Genomic DNA, 22530 nt, shown 5'->3' with positions numbered 1-22530 from the left:
GCCCCCTTACATCACCTGCCCCCATCAGAGTTCCCCCTTACATCAACTGTCCCCATCAGAGCCCCCCTTACATCAACTGCCCCCATCAGAGTGCCCCTTACATCACCTGTCCCCATTAGAGTGCCCCCTTACATCAACTGTCCCCATCAGAGTGCCCCTTACATCAACTGTCCCCATCAGAGCCCCCCTTACATCAACTGTCCCCATCAGAGTGCACCCCTACATCACCTGTCCCCATCAGAGTGCCCCCTTACATCACCTGTCCCCATCAGAGTGCCCCCCTTACATCACCTGTCCCCATCAGAGCCCCCCTTACATCACCTGTCCCCATCAGAGTGCCCCCCTTACATCACCTGTCCCCATCAGAGCCCCCCTTACATCACCTGTCCCCATCAGAGTGCCCCCTTACATCAACTGTCCCATCAGAGTGCCCCCTTACATCAACTGTCCCATCAGAGTGCCCCCCTTACATCAACTGTCCCATCAGAGTGCCCCCTTACATCAACTGTTCCCATCAGAGTGCCCCCTTACATCACCTGCCCCCATCAGAGCCCCCTTACATCAACTGTCCCATCAGAGTGCCCCCTTACATCAACTGTCCCATCAGAGTGCCCCTTACATCACCTGCCCCCATCAGAGTGCCCCTTACATCAACTGTCCCATCAGAGTGCCCCTTACATCAACAGTCCCATCAGAGTGCCCCCTTACATCAACTGCCCCCATCAGAGTGCCCCTTACATCACCTGTCCCCATCAGAGCCCCCTTACATCAACTGTCCCATCAGAGTGCCCCTTACATCAACTGCCCCCATCAGAGTGCCCCTTACATCACCTGTCCCCATCAGAGCCCCCTTACATCACCTGTCCCCATCAGAGTGCCCCCTTACATCAACTGCCCCCATCAGAGTGCCCCTTACATCACCTGTCCCATCAGAGTGCCCCCTTACATCAACTGCCCCCATCAGAGTGCCCCCTTACATCACCTGTCCCCATCAGAGTGCCCCTTACATCACCTGTCCCCATCAGAGCCCCCTTACATCAACTGTCCCATCAGAGTGCCCCCTTACATCACCTGTCCCATCAGAGTGCCCCTTACATCAACTGTCCCATCAGAGTGCCCCCTTACATCACCTGCCCCCATCAGAGCCCCCTTACATCAACTGTCCCCATCAGAGTGCCCCTTACATCACCTGCCCCCATCAGAGTGCCCCTTACATCAACTGTCCCATCAGAGTGCCCCCTTACATCAACTGTCCCATCAGAGTGCCCCCTTACATCAACTGCCCCCATCAGAGTGCCCCTTACATCACCTGTCCCCATCAGAGCCCCCTTACATCAACTGTCCCATCAGAGTGCCCCTTACATCAACTGCCCCCATCAGAGTGCCCCTTACATCACCTGTCCCCATCAGAGCCCCCTTACATCACCTGTCCCCATCAGAGTGCCCCCTTACATCAACTGCCCCCATCAGAGTGCCCCTTACATCACCTGTCCCCATCAGAGTGCCCCCTTACATCAACTGTCCCATCAGAGTGCCCCCTTACATCAACTGCCCCCATCAGAGTGCCCCCTTACATCACCTGTCCCCATCAGAGTGCCCCCTTACATCAACTGTCCCATCAGAGTGCCCCCTTACATCACCTGCCCCCATCAGAGTTCCCCCTTACATCAACTGTCCCCATCAGAGCCCCCCTTACATCAACTGCCCCCATCAGAGTGCCCCTTACATCACCTGTCCCCATTAGAGTGCCCCCTTACATCAACTGTCCCATCAGAGTGCCCCCTTACATCAACTGTCCCCATCAGAGCCCCCCTTACATCAACTGTCCCCATCAGAGTGCACCCCTACATCACCTGTCCCCATCAGAGTGCCCCCTTACATCACCTGTCCCCATCAGAGTGCCCCCCTTACATCACCTGTCCCCATCAGAGCCCCCCTTACATCACCTGTCCCCATCAGAGTGCCCCCCTTACATCACCTGTCCCCATCAGAGCCCCCCTTACATCACCTGTCCCCATCAGAGTGCCCCCTTACATCAACTGTCCCATCAGAGTGCCCCCTTACATCAACTGTCCCATCAGAGTGCCCCCTTACATCAACTGTCCCATCAGAGTGCCCCCTTACATCAACTGTCCCATCAGAGTGCCCCCTTACATCACCTGCCCCCATCAGAGCCCCCTTACATCAACTGTCCCATCAGAGTGCCCCCTTACATCAACTGTCCCCATCAGAGTGCCCCTTACATCACCTGCCCCCATCAGAGTGCCCCTTACATCAACTGTCCCATCAGAGTGCCCCCTTACATCAACTGTCCCATCAGAGTGCCCCCTTACATCAACTGCCCCCATCAGAGTGCCCCTTACATCACCTGTCCCCATCAGAGCCCCCTTACATCAACTGTCCCATCAGAGTGCCCCCTTACATCAACTGCCCCCATCAGAGTGCCCCTTACATCACCTGTCCCCATCAGAGCCCCCTTACATCACCTGTCCCCATCAGAGTGCCCCCTTACATCAACTGCCCCCATCAGAGTGCCCCTTACATCACCTGTCCCATCAGAGTGCCCCCTTACATCAACTGCCCCCATCAGAGTGCCCCCTTACATCACCTGTCCCCATCAGAGTGCCCCTTACATCACCTGTCCCCATCAGAGCCCCCTTACATCAACTGTCCCATCAGAGTGCCCCCTTACATCACCTGTCCCATCAGAGTGCCCCTTACATCAACTGTCCCATCAGAGTGCCCCCTTACATCACCTGCCCCCATCAGAGCCCCCTTACATCAACTGCCCCCATCAGAGTGCCCCCTTACATCACCTGCCCCCATCAGAGCGCCCCCCTTACATCAACTGCCCCCATCAGAGTGCCCCCTTACATCAACTGTCCCCATCAGAGTGTCCCATTACATCACCTGCCCCCATCAGAGTGCCCCCTTACATCACCTGTCCCCATCAGAGTGCCCCCTTACATCACCTGTCCCCATCAGAGTGCCCCCTTACATCACCTGCCCCCATCAGAGTGCCCCTTACATCAACTGTCCTATCAGAGTGCCCCTTACATCCACTGTCCCCATCAGAGTGCCCCCTTACATCAACTGTCCCCATCAGAGTGCCCCCTTACATCAACTGTCCCATCAGAGTTCCCCCTTACATCAACTGTCCCCATCAGAGCCCCCTTACATCAACTGTCCCCATCAGAGTGCCCCCTTACATCAACTGTCCCATCAGAGTGCCCCATTACATCAACTGTCCCCATCAGAGTGCCCCCTTACATCAACTGTCCCATCAGAGTGCCCCCTTACATCAACTGTCCCATCAGAGTGCCCCCTTACATCAACTGTCCCATCAGAGTGCCCCTTACATCAACTGTCCCCATCAGAGTGCCCCTTACATCACCTGCCCCCATCAGAGTGCCCCTTACATCAACTGTCCCATCAGAGTGCCCCCTTACATCAACTGTCCCATCAGAGTGCCCCCTTACATCAACTGCCCCCATCAGAGTGCCCCTTACATCACCTGTCCCCATCAGAGCCCCCTTACATCAACTGTCCCATCAGAGTGCCCCCTTACATCAACTGCCCCCATCAGAGTGCCCCTTACATCACCTGTCCCCATCAGAGCCCCCTTACATCACCTGTCCCCATCAGAGTGCCCCCTTACATCAACTGCCCCCATCAGAGTGCCCCTTACATCACCTGTCCCCATCAGAGTGCCCCCTTACATCAACTGTCCCATCAGAGTGCCCCCTTACATCAACTGCCCCCATCAGAGTGCCCCCTTACATCACCTGTCCCCATCAGAGTGCCCCCTTACATCAACTGTCCCATCAGAGTGCCCCCTTACATCACCTGCCCCCATCAGAGTTCCCCCTTACATCAACTGTCCCCATCAGAGCCCCCCTTACATCAACTGCCCCCATCAGAGTGCCCCTTACATCACCTGTCCCCATTAGAGTGCCCCCTTACATCAACTGTCCCATCAGAGTGCCCCCTTACATCAACTGTCCCCATCAGAGCCCCCCTTACATCAACTGTCCCCATCAGAGTGCACCCCTACATCACCTGTCCCCATCAGAGTGCCCCCTTACATCACCTGTCCCCATCAGAGTGCCCCCCTTACATCACCTGTCCCCATCAGAGCCCCCCTTACATCACCTGTCCCCATCAGAGTGCCCCCCTTACATCACCTGTCCCCATCAGAGCCCCCCTTACATCACCTGTCCCCATCAGAGTGCCCCCTTACATCAACTGTCCCATCAGAGTGCCCCCTTACATCAACTGTCCCATCAGAGTGCCCCCTTACATCAACTGTCCCATCAGAGTGCCCCCTTACATCAACTGTCCCATCAGAGTGCCCCCTTACATCACCTGCCCCCATCAGAGCCCCCTTACATCAACTGTCCCATCAGAGTGCCCCCTTACATCAACTGTCCCCATCAGAGTGCCCCTTACATCACCTGCCCCCATCAGAGTGCCCCTTACATCAACTGTCCCATCAGAGTGCCCCCTTACATCAACTGTCCCATCAGAGTGCCCCCTTACATCAACTGCCCCCATCAGAGTGCCCCTTACATCACCTGTCCCCATCAGAGCCCCCTTACATCAACTGTCCCATCAGAGTGCCCCCTTACATCAACTGCCCCCATCAGAGTGCCCCTTACATCACCTGTCCCCATCAGAGCCCCCTTACATCACCTGTCCCCATCAGAGTGCCCCCTTACATCAACTGCCCCCATCAGAGTGCCCCTTACATCACCTGTCCCATCAGAGTGCCCCCTTACATCAACTGCCCCCATCAGAGTGCCCCCTTACATCACCTGTCCCCATCAGAGTGCCCCTTACATCACCTGTCCCCATCAGAGCCCCCTTACATCAACTGTCCCATCAGAGTGCCCCCTTACATCAACTGCCCCCATCAGAGTGCCCCTTACATCACCTGTCCCCATCAGAGCCCCCTTACATCAACTGTCCCATCAGAGTGCCCCCTTACATCAACTGCCCCCATCAGAGTGCCCCCTTACATCACCTGTCCCCATCAGAGTGCCCCTTACATCACCTGTCCCCATCAGAGCCCCCTTACATCAACTGTCCCATCAGAGTGCCCCCTTACATCAACTGCCCCCATCAGAGTGCCCCTTACATCACCTGTCCCCATCAGAGCCCCCTTACATCACCTGTCCCCATCAGAGTGCCCCCTTACATCAACTGCCCCCATCAGAGTGCCCCTTACATCACCTGTCCCCATCAGAGCCCCCTTACATCACCTGTCCCCATCAGAGTGCCCCTTACATCACCTGTCCCCATCAGAGTGCCCCCTTACATCAACTGTCCCATCAGAGTGCCCCCTTACATCAACTGCCCCCATCAGAGTGCCCCCTTACATCACCTGTCCCCATCAGAGTGCCCCCTTACATCAACTGTCCCAATAGAGTGCTCCCTTACATCACCTGCCCCCATCAGAGTTCCCCCTTACATCAACTGTCCCCATCAGAGCCCCCCTTACATCAACTGCCCCCATCAGAGTGCCCCTTACATCACCTGTCCCCATCAGAGTGCCCCCTTACATCACCTGTCCCCATCAGAGTGCCCCCCTTACATCAACTGTCCCCATCAGAGTGCCCCCCTTACATCACCTGTCCCCATCAGAGTGCCTCCTTACATCAACTGTCCCATCAGAGTGCCCCTTACATCACCTGTCCCCATCAGAGTGCCCCCTTACATCAACTGTCCCCATCAGAGCCCCCCTTACATCAACTGTCCCCATCAGAGTGCACCCTTACATCACCTGTCCCCATCAGAGTGCCCCCTTACATCACCTGTCCCCATCAGAGTGCCCCCCTTACATCACCTGTCCCCATCAGAGCCCCCCTTACATCACCTGTCCCCATCAGAGTGCCCCCCTTACATCACCTGTCCCCATCAGAGCCCCCCTTACATCACCTGTCCCCATCAGAGTGCCCCCTTACATCAACTGTCCCATCAGAGTGCCCCCTTACATCAACTGTCCCATCAGAGTGCCCCCTTACATCAACTGTCCCATCAGAGTGCCCCCTTACATCAACTGTCCCATCAGAGTGCCCCCTTACATCAACTGTCCCCATCAGAGTGCCCCCTTACATCACCTGTCCCCATCAGAGCCCCCCTTACATCAACTGTCCCCATCAGAGCCCCCCTTACATCAACTGCCCCCATCAGAGTGCCCCTTACATCACCTGTCCCCATTAGAGTGCCCCCTTACATCAACTGTCCCATCAGAGTGCCCCCTTACATCAACTGTCCCCATCAGAGCCCCCCTTACATCAACTGTCCCCATCAGAGTGCACCCCTACATCACCTGTCCCCATCAGAGTGCCCCCTTACATCACCTGTCCCCATCAGAGTGCCCCCCTTACATCACCTGTCCCCATCAGAGCCCCCCTTACATCACCTGTCCCCATCAGAGTGCCCCCCTTACATCACCTGTCCCCATCAGAGCCCCCCTTACATCACCTGTCCCCATCAGAGTGCCCCCCTTACATCACCTGTCCCCATCAGAGTGCCCCCTTACATCAACTGTCCCATCAGAGTGCCCCCTTACATCAACTGTCCCATCAGAGTGCCCCCTTACATCAACTGTCCCATCAGAGTGCCCCTTACATCACCTGCCCCCATCAGAGTGCCCCTTACATCAACTGTCCCATCAGAGTGCCCCCTTACATCAATTGTCCCATCAGAGTGCCCCCTTACATCAACTGCCCCCATCAGAGTGCCCCTTACATCAACTGTCCCATCAGAGTGCCCCCTTACATCAACTGTCCCATCAGAGTGCCCCCTTACATCAACTGTCCCATCAGAGTGCCCCCTTACATCAACTGCCCCCATCAGAGCCCCCTTACATCAACTGTCCCATCAGAGTGCCCCTTACATCACCTGTCCCCATCAGAGCCCCCTTACATCAACTGTCCCATCAGAGTGCCCCCTTACATCAACTGCCCCCATCAGAGCCCCCTTACATCAACTGTCCCATCAGAGTGTCCCCTTACATCAACTGTCCCATCAGAGTGCCCCCTTACATCAACTGTCCCATCAGAGTGCCCCCTTACATCAACTGTCCCATCAGAGTGCCCCCTTACATCAACTGTCCCCATCAGAGCCCCCCTTACATCACCTGTCCCCATCAGAGTGCCCCCCTTACATCACCTGTCTCCATCACAAATTGTAGGTGGGGTGTCCAGTGAGCGGCTCCGCAATGCAGTAACACATTGCCAAGGGTGAGCGCGCTGAAAAGATTGTACAATCAGATTGTGAGGTGTGTGGCCACATTGGACGTCTGTAGCTTCAATGGACCTTCTGTAGGGGGGGGGGGGAGGTTTTCCCAGCTCAGAAAAAGGAACCCGAAGAATCCCCGCCGAGTATAAATAGCCGAGCCGAGGCGTTGGGTTTAGTCGTCTGTTCTTCCCAATAAGGAGCCGAGATCTCCCTGATCAGCCGACATGTCACCCAGCTTTGTCACTAAGCTCCGCCCCCCTATTGTCATCCCACTGCCGCCTGTCCCGGGGTCTCCAAACTCATTTCCGAGCTCCTCACCGAACTCCTCTCTGAGCTCCTCACCGAACTCCTCTCTGAGCTCCTCACCAAACTCCTCACCGAACTCCTCTCTGAACTCCTCACCGAACTCCTCTCTGAGCTCCTCACCGAACTCCTCACCGAACTCTTCGCTGAACTCCTCACCGAACTCCTCTCTGAGCTCCTCACCGAACTCCTCACCGAACTCCTCTCTGAGCTCCTCACCGAACTCCTCTCTGAGCTCCTCACCGAACTCCTCTCTGAGCTCCTCACCGAACTCTTCGCTGAACTCCACATCGCACTCCTTGCCGCAGTCCTCGTTGAACTCCTCGCCGAACTCACCGAACTCCTCGCCTCCAACACCGCCATGGATGACATCTACAAAGCTGCGGTGAGTCTCGCTCCCTCCTTGGAGGGATCTCCCTACTGAGGACTCCCGTGTTGCGCTCAGCGAATGATTTCCTGCATTGATTGATGTCATTATTTACTTATAACCTCATTTATTTATGTATTTATTTATAAAGTTATTTAAGTCATTTTTATAGGTTTTTTTTTTAACCCCATCATGACAGGTGACACAGAACGCGCGCCGCTGCTAAACGTCTCACGCCGGCCACACACGCATCGATTTTCAGACGACAATATTTGTGCAAATATTCATCTGACAATTCTCTGTCCGCTTCGCTATCCTCCAATAAGAAGAGATATAAAAGGATCTCAAATGAAAATAAATAAAACGGCGGATCCCATATAATCGCTACACAGCGCACGGAAATATAAATAAAATGACGTCATCGACAGTACGAAACAAATGATCGACGTAACTGTCAACTATTGTCATAGATCGATTAGTCGGCTGCATTACTTGTGTACATGTCAGGAAATACAGCTCAGTAACCGTTCATACATTTCAGTGTGTATATATATATATAAAAAGTAAAATAAATCAATAAAAAAAAAGAAAGAAAAAAAAAATATATAAATAAAATAAAAACTAAAATAAATTATGCATATTATTAAAATAAAGAATTAAATAAATCATATATATAAATAAAATAAAAAAAATAAATCATATATATAAATAAAATAAAATAAATAAATCATATATATATACACAGAAAAACCCCTTTATAATAGAGATTATTTGCTGTTTTTGTACTACTTTTTGGTTTTTTTTTTAACCCCATCATGACAGGTGACACAAAAAGCGCGCCGCTGCTGCTGCTAAGTGTCTCACACCAGCTACCAGGGGCAGACTGACAACTCATGGGGCCCCCGGGCAATAGGAGATCATGGGGCCCCTGTGTCCTTGCCCAAATTCAAAAAAGCCTATGAAAAAGGTACCAAGGGCATCACATGGGGCCCCCTACTGACCCCGGGCCCTCAGGCAGTGCCCGAGTTTCCAATTCCAGTGCCCAAGTTTCCAAATGGTCAGTCCGCCCCTGCCGGCCACACAGGTATTGATTTTCAGACGAGAATACGTGTGCAAATATTCATCTGAAAATTCTCTGTCCGCTCCGCTATCCTCCAATAAGAAGAGATATAAAAGGATCTCAGATGAAAATAAATAAAACGGCGGATCCCATATAATCGCTACACAGCGGACGGAAATATAAATAAAATGACGTTAGCGACAGTACGAAACAAATGATCGATGTAACTGTCAACTATTGTCATAGATCGATTAGTCGGCTGCATTACTTGTCTACATGTCAGGAAATACAGCTCAGTAACTGTTCATACATTTCAGTGTATATATATATATATAAAGAGAAATCAATAAAAAAAAAAATATATATATATATAAAGAGAAATCAATAAAAAAAAAAAAAATATATATATAAAGAGAAATCAATAAAAAAAAAAATATATATATATAAAGAGAAATCAATAAAAAAAAAAAAAAATATATATATATATAAAGAGAAACCAATAAAAAAAAAATATATATATATATAAATAAAATAAAAACTAAAATAAATTATATATATTAATAAAATAAAGAATTAAATAAATCATAAATAAAATAAAAAAATTTAAATAAATCATATACATATATATATATTTTTATTTTTTTTATTGATTTATTTCTCTTTATATATATATACACAGTATAACCCCTTTATAGTAGAGATTATTTGCTGTTTTTGTACTATTTTTTGTTTTTTTTTAACCCCGTCACGACAGGTGACACAAAAAGCGCGCCGCTGCTGCTAAGTGTCTCACGCCGGCCACACAGGTATCAATTTTCAGACGAGAATATTTGTACAAATATTTGTATGAAAGTTCTTCGTCCGTTTGATGAGCGAACAGATTTTGTTTGAAAATTTTGCTTGCTTTTGAAAACGAATGTCATTTCTGAACAAAAACCGCCGGAAAATCGGTCGGATCGAGAAAAGTTTTCTGTGCTGCTTTATGTCGGCGCTGTGGTTGGAAACAACCGTCGATTTATTAATCGATTGATTAATTTTTATATTGATGACATTTGTAGAGCGCCGATCATTTGCGCAGCGCTATATATACTGTACATTCACATCTCATTATATATTGTAATTACAATGAATGTGTTTAACCCCTCGCCCTCCGGAGGATTCCCCCCTCCCCTCCGGAGGATTCCCCCCCCCTCACCCTCCAGAGGATTCCCCCCCCTCGCCCTCCAGAGGATTCCCCCCCCCTCCAGAAGATTCCCCCCCCTCGCCCTCCGGATGATCCCCCCCCCTCCAGAGGATTCCCCCCCTCGCCCTCCGGAGGATTTCCCCCTCCCCTCCAGAGGATTCCCCCCCCTCGCCCTCCAGAGGATTTCCCCCTCCCCTCCAGAGGATTCCCCCCCCTCGCCCTCCGGAGGATTCCCCCCTCCCCTCCGGAGGATTCCCCCCCCCTCCCCTCCGGAGGATTCCCCCCCCCTCCAGAGGATTCCCCCCCCTCGCCCTCCGGAGGATTCCCCCCCCTCGCCCTCCAGAGGATTTCCCCCTCCCCTCCAGAGGATTCCCCCCCCCTCGCCCTCCGGAGGATTTCCCCCTCCCCTCCAGAGGATTCCCCCCCCTCGCCCTCCGGAGGATTCCCCCCCCTTCCAGACCAGGCCATTTTTTGTGATACGGCGTTGCGTTACTGACAATTGCGGGGTCATGCAACGTTGCACCCAAATGACATTTATGCGCTTTTTTAATGTGTACTGTGTGCCTAGGCAACACTAATATTGGGCTACTCCCCCACCACCACCACAACACCCCTCCCCCCCTGGCCCATGTTGCTGCCACTAAAATTGAGTGCCCCCCACTACCATCAACACCCCCCCAGCCCCCAGTGCTGCTAATGAAATTGGGCACCCCCACCACCGCTAGCGCCCCAAGCCCCTGCTGCTGCCGCTAAAGTTGGACACCCACCACCAGAACCGCCCCAGCCCCACTAAAAATGGGCTCCCCACCACCACCAACATATCCCCCCAGCCCCTGCCACTAAAACTGGGTGCCCCTACAACCTACACCCTGCCTCCACAAAAATTGGGTGCCCACAGCCACCACCAGCACCCGCCCTGGCCCCTCCAGCCCCACTAAAAATGGGCACCCCACCACCACCACCAACACATCCCCCAGCCCCCACCACTAAAATTGGGCGTCCCCACCACCTGCACCCCACCCCCACAAAAATTGTGCACTCTCAGCCACTACCAGCACCCCCCTCTTGGCCCCAGCCAACGCCACTAAAATTAGGCGCCCCCCACCACCAACAGCACCCCCAGACCCCTGCTGCTGCCAATAAAACTGGGCTCCCACCACCAACACATCCCCCCCAGCCCCTGCCATTTAAACTGGGCACCCCTACCACCAACACCCTGCCACCACAAAAATTGGGTGCCCACCAGGGGCGGACTGACCATTTGGAAACTCGGGCACTGCCTGAGGGCCCGGGGTCAGTAGGGGGCCCCATGAGATGCCCCTGGTACCTTTTTCATAGGCTTTTTTGATTTTGGGCAAGGACACAGGGGCCCCATGATCCCCTATTGCCCGGGGGTCCCATGAGTTGTCAGTCCGACCCTGTTGCCCACAGCCACTAACAGCACCTTCCCCCATGGCCCTTGCCCCCGCCACTAAAATTGGGAGCCCCCTGGCCCCCACTGCTGCTACTAAAATTGGTCACCCCCCACCACCCCCAGCTCCCCAGGCCCCTGCCGCTCCTGTATTTCTATACTCACTGCTTCTGGCCTCTTAATACAGGAGAGCTGCTCTGACAGGAAGGAGAAGAGGAGAGAGAACACAACCTGCACCTCCTCCCTGCTCTCTCCTGGACGTTACCAGCGCTGGGCTGCTGACAGGAGTACTGATACCGCCGTCACTACTCCTGTCAGCCTTGTATCAGGATGAGCTCACCACATGGTGCCCCCATCCCTACATTAAACTGCTGCTCCCCTCCTGCCCACCCCTTGCCCAGGCCGGCTTACTATCCCTTGAAGTGATGGAAAAATGTCGTTCACTCCTTGTACTAGATACCACATAAGGGAACGGAGCTCTCCGTGACAGTGCTGCAGGAAGAGGCTATTTAAAGACCAACATCACCCAACAGGAACAATTCATTTCCAGGTGGAGTTTAGGGTAGTAACACAAGTAGCCCGGTTTTACTAACTTTTCGGGTTCCGGTGGACAATTCCAACAGCTGGCGGTCCAGGGCAATGCTGGGGGTCCAGGACAACCCTTCCATTACAGTCACCATGGGGAATTTGTGGGTGGGGCTTGACCATATCTTTGAACACACCCCAAATGATATTTCTGTAGCCCTGCATTATTCTGTGTTCCATACATCTCCAGAAATGGGGCGCCAATGTGTCTTTACGAAGCTTCTACTATCCAGCAATGGGGCGCCAATGTGTCTTCACGAAGCTTCTACTATCCAGCAATGGGGTGCCAATGTGTCTTCACGAAGCTTCTACCACCCGGCAATGGGACACCAATGTGTCTTCACGAAGCTTCTACCACCCGGCAATGGGGCGCCAATGTGTCTTCATGAAGCTTCTACCACCCGGCAATGAGGCGCCAATGTGTCTTCACGAAGCTTCTACCACCCGGCAATGGGGTGTCAATGTGTCTTCACGAAGCTTCTACCACCCGGCAATGGGGCGCCAATGTGTCTTCATGAAGCTTCTACCATCCGGCAATGGGGCGCCAATGTGTCTTCACGAAGCTTCTACCACCCGGCAATGGGGCGCCAATGTGTCTTCACGAAGCTTCTACCACCCGGCAATGGGGCGCCAATGTGTCTTCACGAAGCTTCTATCATCCGGCAATGGGGCGCCAATGTGTCTTCACGAAGCTTCTACTATCCAGCAATGGGGCGCCAATGTGTCTTCACGAAGCTTCTACTATCCAGCAATGGGGCGCCAATGTGTCTTCATGAAGCTTTTACCATCCGGCAATGGGGCGCCAATGTGTCTTCACGAAGCTTCTACCACCCGGCAATGGGACACCAATGTGTCTTCACGAAGCTTCTACCACACGGCAATGGGGCGCCAATGTGTCTTCACGAAGCTTCTACCATCCGGCAATGGGGCGCCAATGTGTCTTCACGAAGCTTCTACTATCCGGCAATGGGGCGCCAATGTGTCTTCACGAAGCTTCTACCATCCGGCCATGGGGAGCCAAATTGTCTTCATGAAGCTTCTACCATCCGGCAATGGGGCGCCAATGTGTCTTCACGAAGCTTCTACCACCTGGCAATGGGACGCCAATGTGTCTTCACGAAGCTTCTACCATCCGGCCATGGGGCGCCAATGTGTCTTCACGAAGCTTCTACCACCAGGCAATGGGACGCCAATGTGTCTTCACGAAGCTTCTACCACCCGGCAATGGGGCGCCAATGTGTCTTCACGAAGCTTCTACCACCCGGCAATGGGGCGCCAATGTGTCTTCACGAAGCTTCTACCATCCGGCAATGGGACGCCAATGTGTCTTCACGAAGCTTCTACCATCCGGAAATCGGGCGCCAATGTGGAACAAAGATGGACAACTAGTGTGCGAGGATCCAAGAGATATCAGTCGATGGACGGGCCCAGCAAGGGACGACCTCATGTTTTATCATCTCCAATATGTGAACGATTCCTCCACGAGCATTCACCAGGCCGAGCATTGTGGGGGGTGGAGGCATTGTCTGGGCTCCTATATATAGAATCCGACCAATGGAACAATGGCTTATCCTCCACCTGTCCCATCATACAACCGCGCCATCCACAGATCAGCCGGATTAACATAGTTCACAGGCTTCGGATTATTTCTTGGTGGTCCCATTCCAGAACTGACGGCTGATGTGTGACCTTCATTGGACTGTCTGCCATCGTCCTTCCTCCCCGCCATCCTCCCATCATTACATCTCTTCTCTTTATATCTCTCTGTACCCCCCTCCCCCCCCAACCCTCCGTCTCACTCAACTGACCCGCTCTCCTTTCCCTCTCGCCCCTCTCTTTCTATGTCTCATCTTTCTCTTTTATTTTGCTCTCTTCTTTTCTCTCTGCCCCCTTCCTCCCCCTCTCATTTCTCTCCCTCACTCTTCCTATTTATCCTGTCTTCTTTCCTTCCTCTTTTCTCTCCTCCCCTCCTCTCCTCTCCTCTCCTCCCCTCTCCTGTCCTCTCTTTTCTCCTCTCCTGCCCTCTCCTCTCTTTCTCCTCTCCTCTCCTCTTCTCACCACTTCTGTCTTCCTCCTCTCCTCTCCTCACATCTCCTCTCTTGTCCTCTCTTTTCTCCTCTGCTCACCACTCCTCTCTTCCACCTCTCCTCTCATCATCTCTCCTCTCCTTTCATCACCTCTCCTCTCCTCACCTCTCCTCCTCCTCTCCTCACCTTTCCTCTCCTCTCTTCATCCTCTCCCATCCTCACCACTCCTCTCTTCACCTCTCCTCTCCCATCCTCTTTTCTCCTCTCTTTGTCTTCTCTTATTTATTATTTCAGGTACTTATATAGCGCCATCAATTTACGCAGCACTTCACATATATATTGTACATTCACATCAGTCCCCGCCCCCGAGGAGCGTACAATCCAAAGTCCCGAACTCACATTCACACATTAGGGCCAGTTTGTTTAGACAGGAGCCAATTAACAACATGTGTTTTTGGAGTGTGGGAGGAAACAGGAATACACGGAGGAAACCCACACAGGCACAGGGAGAACATGCAAACTCCAGGCAGGTGGTGCCATGGTTGGGATTTGAACCAACTACCCGAGTCTGATCTCCTCTCATTCCCTCCTCTCCTCTTCTCCCCCTCTCCCTTTCCCCCTCCCGCTCTCTCCCCCTCTTTCTCTCTCTCTCTCCCTCTCCCCCCTCCCTCTCTCTTTACCCCCCTCCCCTAACCTGTCATCACATGAGGGGATAACTCTCTCCCCCTCTCTCTCTTCTCTCTCCCTATATCTCCTTCCCCCCCCCCCCTTCTCTCTCTCTTCTATCTCTCTCCCCCCCCTTCTCTCTCTCTTCTATCTCTCTCCCCCCCCCCTTTTCCCCCTTTTTCTCCCTCCCTCTCTCCCTCTGGTATATCAGGTACAGATTTCTGTCAGTAGCGGGGCCCCCATGTCTCATGTGGCCCTTAGTACACCAGGTACAGATTTCTCGCAGGGCCCCCATGTCTGATGTGGCCCTTAGTACACCAGGTATAGATTTCTCGCAGGGCCCCCATGTCTGATGTGGCCCTTAGTACACCAGGTACAGATTTCTCATGGGGCCCCCATGTCTACATAAGGCAATCCCATCAGCGCCAGGTCTATATATAAGTCCCAGCCTGGCGGCTTCTATCACAGAACTGATATCGGTGGCAGAGACCAGAGCGCAGTACAGAGATAAGAGGAGGAAGGTGACATGCCATCGCCGTTATCAGTCCTGACCCTCTCCGGGGCCCAGGAATAGAAGGCAGCCACCGGGGCTGATCCCTCTCCGGGGCCCAGGAATAGAAGGCAGCCACCGGGGCTGATCCCTCTCCGGGGCCCAGGAATAGAAGGCAGCCACCGGGGCTGATCCCTCTCCGGGGCCCAGGAATAGAAGGCAGCCACCGGGGCTGATCCCTCTCCGGGGCCCAGGAATAGAAGGCAGCCACCGGGGCTGATCCCTCTCCGGGGCCCAGGAATAGAAGGCGGTCGCCAGGGATTAGCGTGTTTGGGCTCTGCGTATTAATGGTGGACAAACATATCCTGAATTCACGGCAGAGCGCTGACCCTCTCGGCACGCCGGGCTTGGCATGACAATGGATGGGGCACAGCTGTGCGGATTAGACATGGGCAACACGGACGGGTCACGTTTCACATTGTTAGCGCTCTCCTGTCCCGTCACCGTCTAAATATATTAATAATTATATTTATTGCCTCCCCCCTCCATGACGTTTTTTTTAAATAAATCCTTTCCATTTTCATGACATACCTTTTTTTTATTCCCAGTGATGTCATCACTGGGTCTCTGTGCTTCTCCATGCAATGGAGGAGGCAGATTGTGGCAGGTGGGAGGGGCAGGTAGGGTGCCGCAGTTCAATCTGCTAATATTTTGCCTCCCACTCCCCCCTCCATGACTTTTTTAAAATAAATCCTTTCCATTTTCATCACTGATCTTATTTTAGTCCTAGTGATGTCATCATTGGGTCTCTGTACTTCTCTATGCAATGCAGGCAGATCGTGGCTGGTGGGAGGGGCAGGGGACAGGGTGCTGCAGTTTAAATATGCTTATATTTTGCCTTTGCCCCCCCCCCCCCCTTTCCATTTTCATTACCTATTTTATTCTATTTCCAGTGATGTAATCACTGGGTCTCTGTGCTTCTCTATGCAATGGAGGAGGCAGATTGTGGCTGATGGGAGGGGCAGGCAGGGTGCTCCCCTCAGTCCCGATGGTAGAATTGTGTAGTGGGGGGGGGGTAAAACCTGACTTTGCAATATTTTCTGAGTCCTATTTTGTCTTTTGCAGGTTGAGCAACTGACGGACGAACAGAAAAACGGTGAGTGTCTCTTCAGATACAAAGGGCCTCTAGCCAATGGGAGAGCCGCATTACCAATTCCCCGACCAATCACGTTGTGTTTCTGTCTAACGCACCATTTCTGGAAATCTGTAGATATCGTTTGTATAAATCTCCTTCTGAACGATTTTATAAGTCGATCTTCTCCTCTTAACCCCCCCCCCCCTCCCCGGGTCTTTATCTCCCAGAATTCAGAGCGGCTTTCGACATTTTCGTACAAGATGCGGAGGACGGCTGCATCAGCACCAAGGAGCTGGGGAAAGTCATGAGGATGCTGGGCCAGAACCCCACCCCCGAGGAGCTGCAGGAGATGATCGACGAGGTGGATGAGGATGGTCAGTGCTTCTCTGTCTCCCTTCCCTTGTCACATCAATCTTTCTTCATCCCGCTCCTCTGTCCTCAGGGCCACTTCTAACCATATGCGGATACCCCTCCCCCCTCATCAATATAGCCCTGGTTCCTCCCCTCCCCCTCATCAGTATATCCCTGGTTCCTCCCCTCCCCCTCATCAATATAGCCCTGGTTCCTCCCCTCCCCCCTCATCAGTATAGCCCTGGTTCCTCCCCCCCTCATCAGTATATCCCTGGTTCCTCCCCTCCCCCCTCATCAGTATATCCCTGGTTCCTCCCCTCCCCCTCATCAATATAGCCCTGGTTCCTCCCCTCCCCCCTCATCAGTTTATCCCTGGCTCCTCCCCTCCCCCCTCATCAGTATAGCCCTGGTTCCTCCCCTCCCCCTCATCAATATAGCCCTGGTTCCTCCCCTCCTCCCTCATCAGTATATCCCTGGTTCCTCCCCTCCCCCCTCATCAGTATATCCCTTGTTCCTCCCCCTCATCAGTATATCCCTGGTTCCTCCCCTCCCCCCTCATCAGTATACTCCTGGTTCCTCCCCTCCCCCTCATCAGTATATCCCTGGTTCCTCCCCTCCCCCTCATCAGTATATCCCTGGTTCCTCCCCTCCCCCCTCATCAGTATATCCCTGGTACCTCCCTTCCCCCTCATCAGTATATCCCTTGTTCCTCCCCCCTCATCAGTATGGTCTTGGTTCCTCCCCTCCCCCCTCATCAGTATATCCCTGGTTCCTCCCCTCCCCCCTCATCAGTATATCCCTGGTTCCTCCCCTCCCCCCATCAGTATAGCCCTGGTTCCTCCCCCCTAATATCACACGAACGATCGAACTGTTTGATTGGCACATCAAGGCCATCACTATTGGATGTTTTATATCAGAAAGTAGAAAATAGCATTTGTTTGACAAAGAAAAAGCTCTCTTTGTGTGAAAAAAATGATATAGATGTCATGTGGGTACAAAGGTGAAAGTAGTGCAGTGCTGAACAGCAAAACATGGTCATGAAAGGGGGGGAGGGCAACCTCCCGGAGCCGAGGAGGTTTGGTTGGGAATATTGGTGTTACTAGTTGTTTCTGAAGATGTTGAGTCCAGCTTGCTGATGTCATTTCCTACCGCCTTCTTATACTTGTCCTTCCCTCCGGCGCAGGGAGCGGCACGGTAGACTTCGATGAGTTCCTGGTGATGATGGTGCGATGTATGAAGGACGACAGTAAAGGGAAATCAGAGGAAGAATTGTCCGATCTCTTCCGGATGTTTGACAAGTGAGTGGTGGAGGCCGGGGACAAGGGGTGGGCAGGAGGGGCAGCTGCCCTGGGCACAAGGGGGGTGGGGGGGTATGATGAGTAGATTGGGGGGAGGGGATTTCTGCTGGAAGTGGGATTTGAGGGTTGGTGGGGGGAGTGGTGATTTGGGGGGATTTGTATTGGGGGGGATGGGGGAAGAATATTTGTGCTAGGAGAGAGGATTTTGGTGGGCTTGTTCTTGAAAACATAATATGGTAGAGGGGGGAGTTGTGATTTAGGGGGATTTGTGTTGGGAGGGGGGATGGAGGAAGAGTATTTGTGCTAGGAGGGGGATTTGGGGGGGCTTGTTCTAGAAACTAGAAAAAATAATATGGTAGAGGGGGGAGTGGTGATTTGGGGGGCCTTGTGTTGGGAGGGGGGTATGGGGGAAGATGATTTGTTCTAGGAGGGGGATTTGGGGGGGCTTGTTCTAGAAAAAATAAGGTGGGGGAAGGGTGAGTGGTCATTTGGGGTTTTTGTATTGGGAGGGGGGGGTGGGGGAAGAGGATTTTTGCTAGGAGGGGGATTTTGGGGGCTTGTTCTAGAAAAAATAATATGGTGGGGGGAGGGGGAGTGGTGATTTGGTGGGATTTGTGTTGGGAGGGGGGAATGGGAGAAGAGGATTTGTGCTAGGAGGGAAATTGCGGGGGGGGGGGGCTTGTTCTAGAAAAAGTAATATGGTGGGGGGAGGGGGGAGTAGTGATTTGGGAAGATTTGTATTGGGGGGGGGGAGGGTTTGTGCTAGGAGGGGTATTTGGGGGGGGCTTGTTCTAGAAAAAAAGTGTCAAGGTACATGAAAATAAATGAACTGCATGGTGGAGTTGCCGGTAAGAAGCATAAAAGCCCGGTGAGGTGTACTTGAACAAAAATTAGCTGCATGGTCGAGTTGCCAGAAAGAAGCCTTTAGTGTGCCAATGCCACAAAAAAGCCCGGTGAGGTGTGTCAAGCTACATGAACAAATATGAACTGTATGGTGGAGTTGCCAGAAAGAAGCCACAAAATAAGCCTGGTTACAATATGTCTGACAACACCTTGACACGCCTCAATGGGCTTTTTTGTGGCATTGGTGCAGTAAAGGCTTTTTTCTAGCAACTCGGCCATGCAGCTCATTTTTGTTTAAATATCACCGTATTGTGCTCCTTGAAACACCCACACCGTCTTTTCCCAGAGCAGCCTGGACTTCTCCTGAGGGGACCTGTGGGGGGGGGGGGGGAGTCTTTGTATCTTTTCAGTTTCTTTGTTGCCCAGACTGCTGTGTGTGGTGACAGAGCAGATATAAGAGGGGCTCAGGGGCGGACTGACTATTTGGAAACTCGGGCACTGCCCGAGGGCCCAGGGTCAGTAGGGGGCCCCACAAGATGCCCCTGGTACCTTTTTCATAGGCTTTTTTGAGTTTGGGCAAGGACACAGGGGCCCCATGATCCCCTATTGCCTGGGGGCCCCATGAGTTGTCAGTCCGCCCCTGGAGGGGCCCCATATACGTAGACATGAAGTCGATGGTGTTCTAGAAGTCGATGATCTTTTCTCCGTTTGGCAGGAATGCGGACGGATACATCGACCTGGACGAGCTGAAGACGATGCTGCAAGCCACGGGGGAAACCATCACCGAGGACGACATCGAGGAGCTGATGAGAGACGGCGACAAAAACAACGACGGCAGAATCGATTATGATGGTAATTTGTGTTCATTCAGCCAATCGTTCGTTCATCTGGAAACATTTGAGCGGGAATAAACCCGAAACCCGAAACAGCGCACATTCCATCTTACCCATCCTTCGATGTGGCGGCTGCATTCGTTTTCCTTCTGTTTTCACCCGGTATCCAGCCATTAACACCCCTCCAGAATTACAGTGCCCCCCACTCTGGAGGAAGATGCACAGGGGGCACCTTTGGGCAGCAGCATTGTCAGGGTGGGGGAGGAGAGTATTCGATGGACTAGCAGATTTAGATACACTAACACATTAAAGCCAAACTCAGTCACCTGATCGTTTCTATAGGGGGCAGAAGGGGGGACCCCCCACTGGGGCCCACCCCCTATACCAGGCTCTCCTGACCAATGGGGGAACCTCCTGTGTGACTGTCTCTGGCCCCGCCCCTTTCATTCATGGGGTTAAATTTCTTCTAATCATGGAGGCTCAGCATCACATGTGGGCGTTGCCTATGCAAATACAGCCTGCCTCGGAACGCCCACTCCTCCAGACTGACAACCACCCATAAAGACATTTTGTTATTTGCATAACTCCTCCCACTACTTTTGCATCACTTAATGTTGCATGTGGGCGTTACCTATGCAAATAAAGCCTGTGTAGGAACGCCCACTCCTCCACACTGACGCCAACCCATCAAGATATTTTATATGCATAACTCCTCCCACTATATTTGCATAACTCAGCATCACATGTGGGCGTTACCCATGCAAATAAAACCTGCCTCCGAACGCCCACTCTTCCAGACTGACACCCACCCATGAAGACATTTCGATATTTGCATAACTCCTCCCACTACTTTTGCATAACTCAGCGTTGCATGTGGGCGTTACCTATGCAAATACAGTCTGCCTAGGAACGCCCACTCCTCCAGGCTGACACCTACTTATCAAGACATTTTATTTGCATAGCTCCTCCCATTATTTTACACAACTCAGTGTCACATGTAGGCGTTACTTATGCAAATACAGCCTGCCTAGGAACGCCTACTAATCCAGACTGACTCCCACCCATCAAGACATTTTGTTATTTGCATAACTCCTCCCATTACTTGCATCAGGACTGAGGCAGGGGGCTGTGATGTTTTCAGGAAGCTATGTACAGCCCCCTGCCGGCCCCTCCCACCAGCCATGATCTGCCTGCATTGCATAGATAAGCATAGAGACCCAGTGATGACATCACTGGATATAGAATAAGGAAAGACTGTATTGAAAATTATAATTTGCATATTCATGAGGGGGAGGGGATTCAGGGTAGGAAAAATACAGAATAAACTTCAGCCGTGACTCTTTCTGTGAAACGTTGGAGGCGGAGTCAGGATTTCCACTTTTTTTTTTTTTACTCGATGCATTTTCCTGGATGGAAAATTGTCTTTCTGTACGCTGAAAGCCCATTGGGTAAATCATAAACATCCTAAGTGGTGGGACAAGATCATTCCCCCCCCCCCCCTTTTTTTTTTAAAAAAAAAAAATTCAAATAATTTTTAAAAATGTTTTATTTTTCTGTTTTCACAGAATTCTTGGAGTTCATGAAGGGAGTGGAATAGAACGAATCGCCGGAAATCGACCAAAAACTGAATTCTGCAGAACCTGATTTGAATGATCTAAAACCCATGAAGATTCCCCCCCAACCCCCCCCCCCAAAAAAAAACAAAAAAAACTCAACTGCCCCTTGTGACCCCTCCCCCAACTCCTGTGAATGTCCCTGTAATATTTTGATGTTGCAATAAAGATATTTAGTATTGATTGTCACTCCGGGTCCCACCCCTGCGGAGCTGTCCGGCTCCTTTGCACGGATTGGTTTAGGAATAATATGTTTAAAATCTTTTTTTTACGAAACCATTTTTGTGACGCCGGAGCGCGCCGGACCTTAGGCGGAGGCGTTTTAACGAGATGGGTGGTCCTCACCAGCAACTGTGGGCTCTTGCTGGACCCTCCCCCAGAGAAGTTTGTGGAAGTTTGGAAAGGATGGGAGCGCCACACCAGCTTGTACAGACATAGGAGTGCGCAGGGGGTGTGCCTGAGCGCACCCTAATCCCCCCGTGCGCATGAGCGCTATCACTCTGTGTGCCGGCCGGGAGATCGTCTCCCACTGACCGACTCTGCCATAAAAGGTATATAGAGTATATATATACATACACACGCATACATATATATATATATACATACACACGCATACATATATATATATATACATACACACGCATACATATATATATATATACATACACACGCATACATATATATATATACATACACACGCATACATATATATATATACATACACACGCATACATATATATATACATACACACGCATACATATATATATATACATACACACGCATACATATATATATATACATACACACGCATACATATATATATACATACACACGCATACATATATATATATACATACACACGCATACATATATATATACATACACACGCATACATATATATATATACACACACACGCATACATATATATATATACACACACACGCATACATATATATATATACATACACACGCATACATATATATATATACACACACACGCATACATATATATATATACACACACACGCATACATATATATATATACACACACACGCATACAGTCAGGTCCATAAATATTGGGACATGGACACAATTCTAACATTTTTGGCTCTATACA

General features: G+C 51.6%; 1 protein-coding gene across 1 annotated transcript; it reads left to right on the top strand.

Annotated features, from left to right (window-relative positions):
- Positions 1-7536: 7536 nt before the first annotated feature.
- On the top strand, positions 7537-21599 carry LOC149434085 (troponin C, slow skeletal and cardiac muscles). Its single transcript, XM_089664134.1, has 6 exons — positions 7537-7933; positions 16463-16493; positions 16700-16846; positions 18007-18121; positions 19680-19816; positions 21363-21599. The coding sequence occupies exons 1-6, from the start codon at positions 7910-7912 to the stop codon at positions 21392-21394; spliced, it is 486 nt and encodes a 161-aa protein (XP_089520260.1). The 5' UTR covers positions 7537-7909; the 3' UTR covers positions 21395-21599.
- Positions 21600-22530: the final 931 nt, after the last annotated feature.

The sequence above is a fragment of the Staurois parvus genome, unplaced genomic scaffold (genome assembly GCF_062004578.1).
Source record: "Staurois parvus isolate SC_StPar_1 unplaced genomic scaffold, SC_StPar_1.0 ptg001842l, whole genome shotgun sequence".
NCBI classification, from domain to species: domain Eukaryota; kingdom Metazoa; phylum Chordata; class Amphibia; order Anura; family Ranidae; genus Staurois; species Staurois parvus.
This window is presented reverse-complemented; position numbering and strand designations above follow the sequence as displayed.

What these genes read in the sequence shown, in the direction of transcription:
- LOC149434085 (XM_089664134.1), top strand. Translation starts at nt 7,910, where the DNA reads ATGGATGACATCTACAAAGCTGCG. An exon ending in GACGGACGAACAGAAAAACG is followed by an intron (nt 16,494 to 16,699) that starts GTGAGTGTCTCT and finishes TTTATCTCCCAG; the next exon opens with AATTCAGAGCGGCTTTCGAC. An exon ending in CGGCAGAATCGATTATGATG is followed by an intron (nt 19,817 to 21,362) that starts GTAATTTGTGTT and finishes CTGTTTTCACAG; the next exon opens with AATTCTTGGAGTTCATGAAG.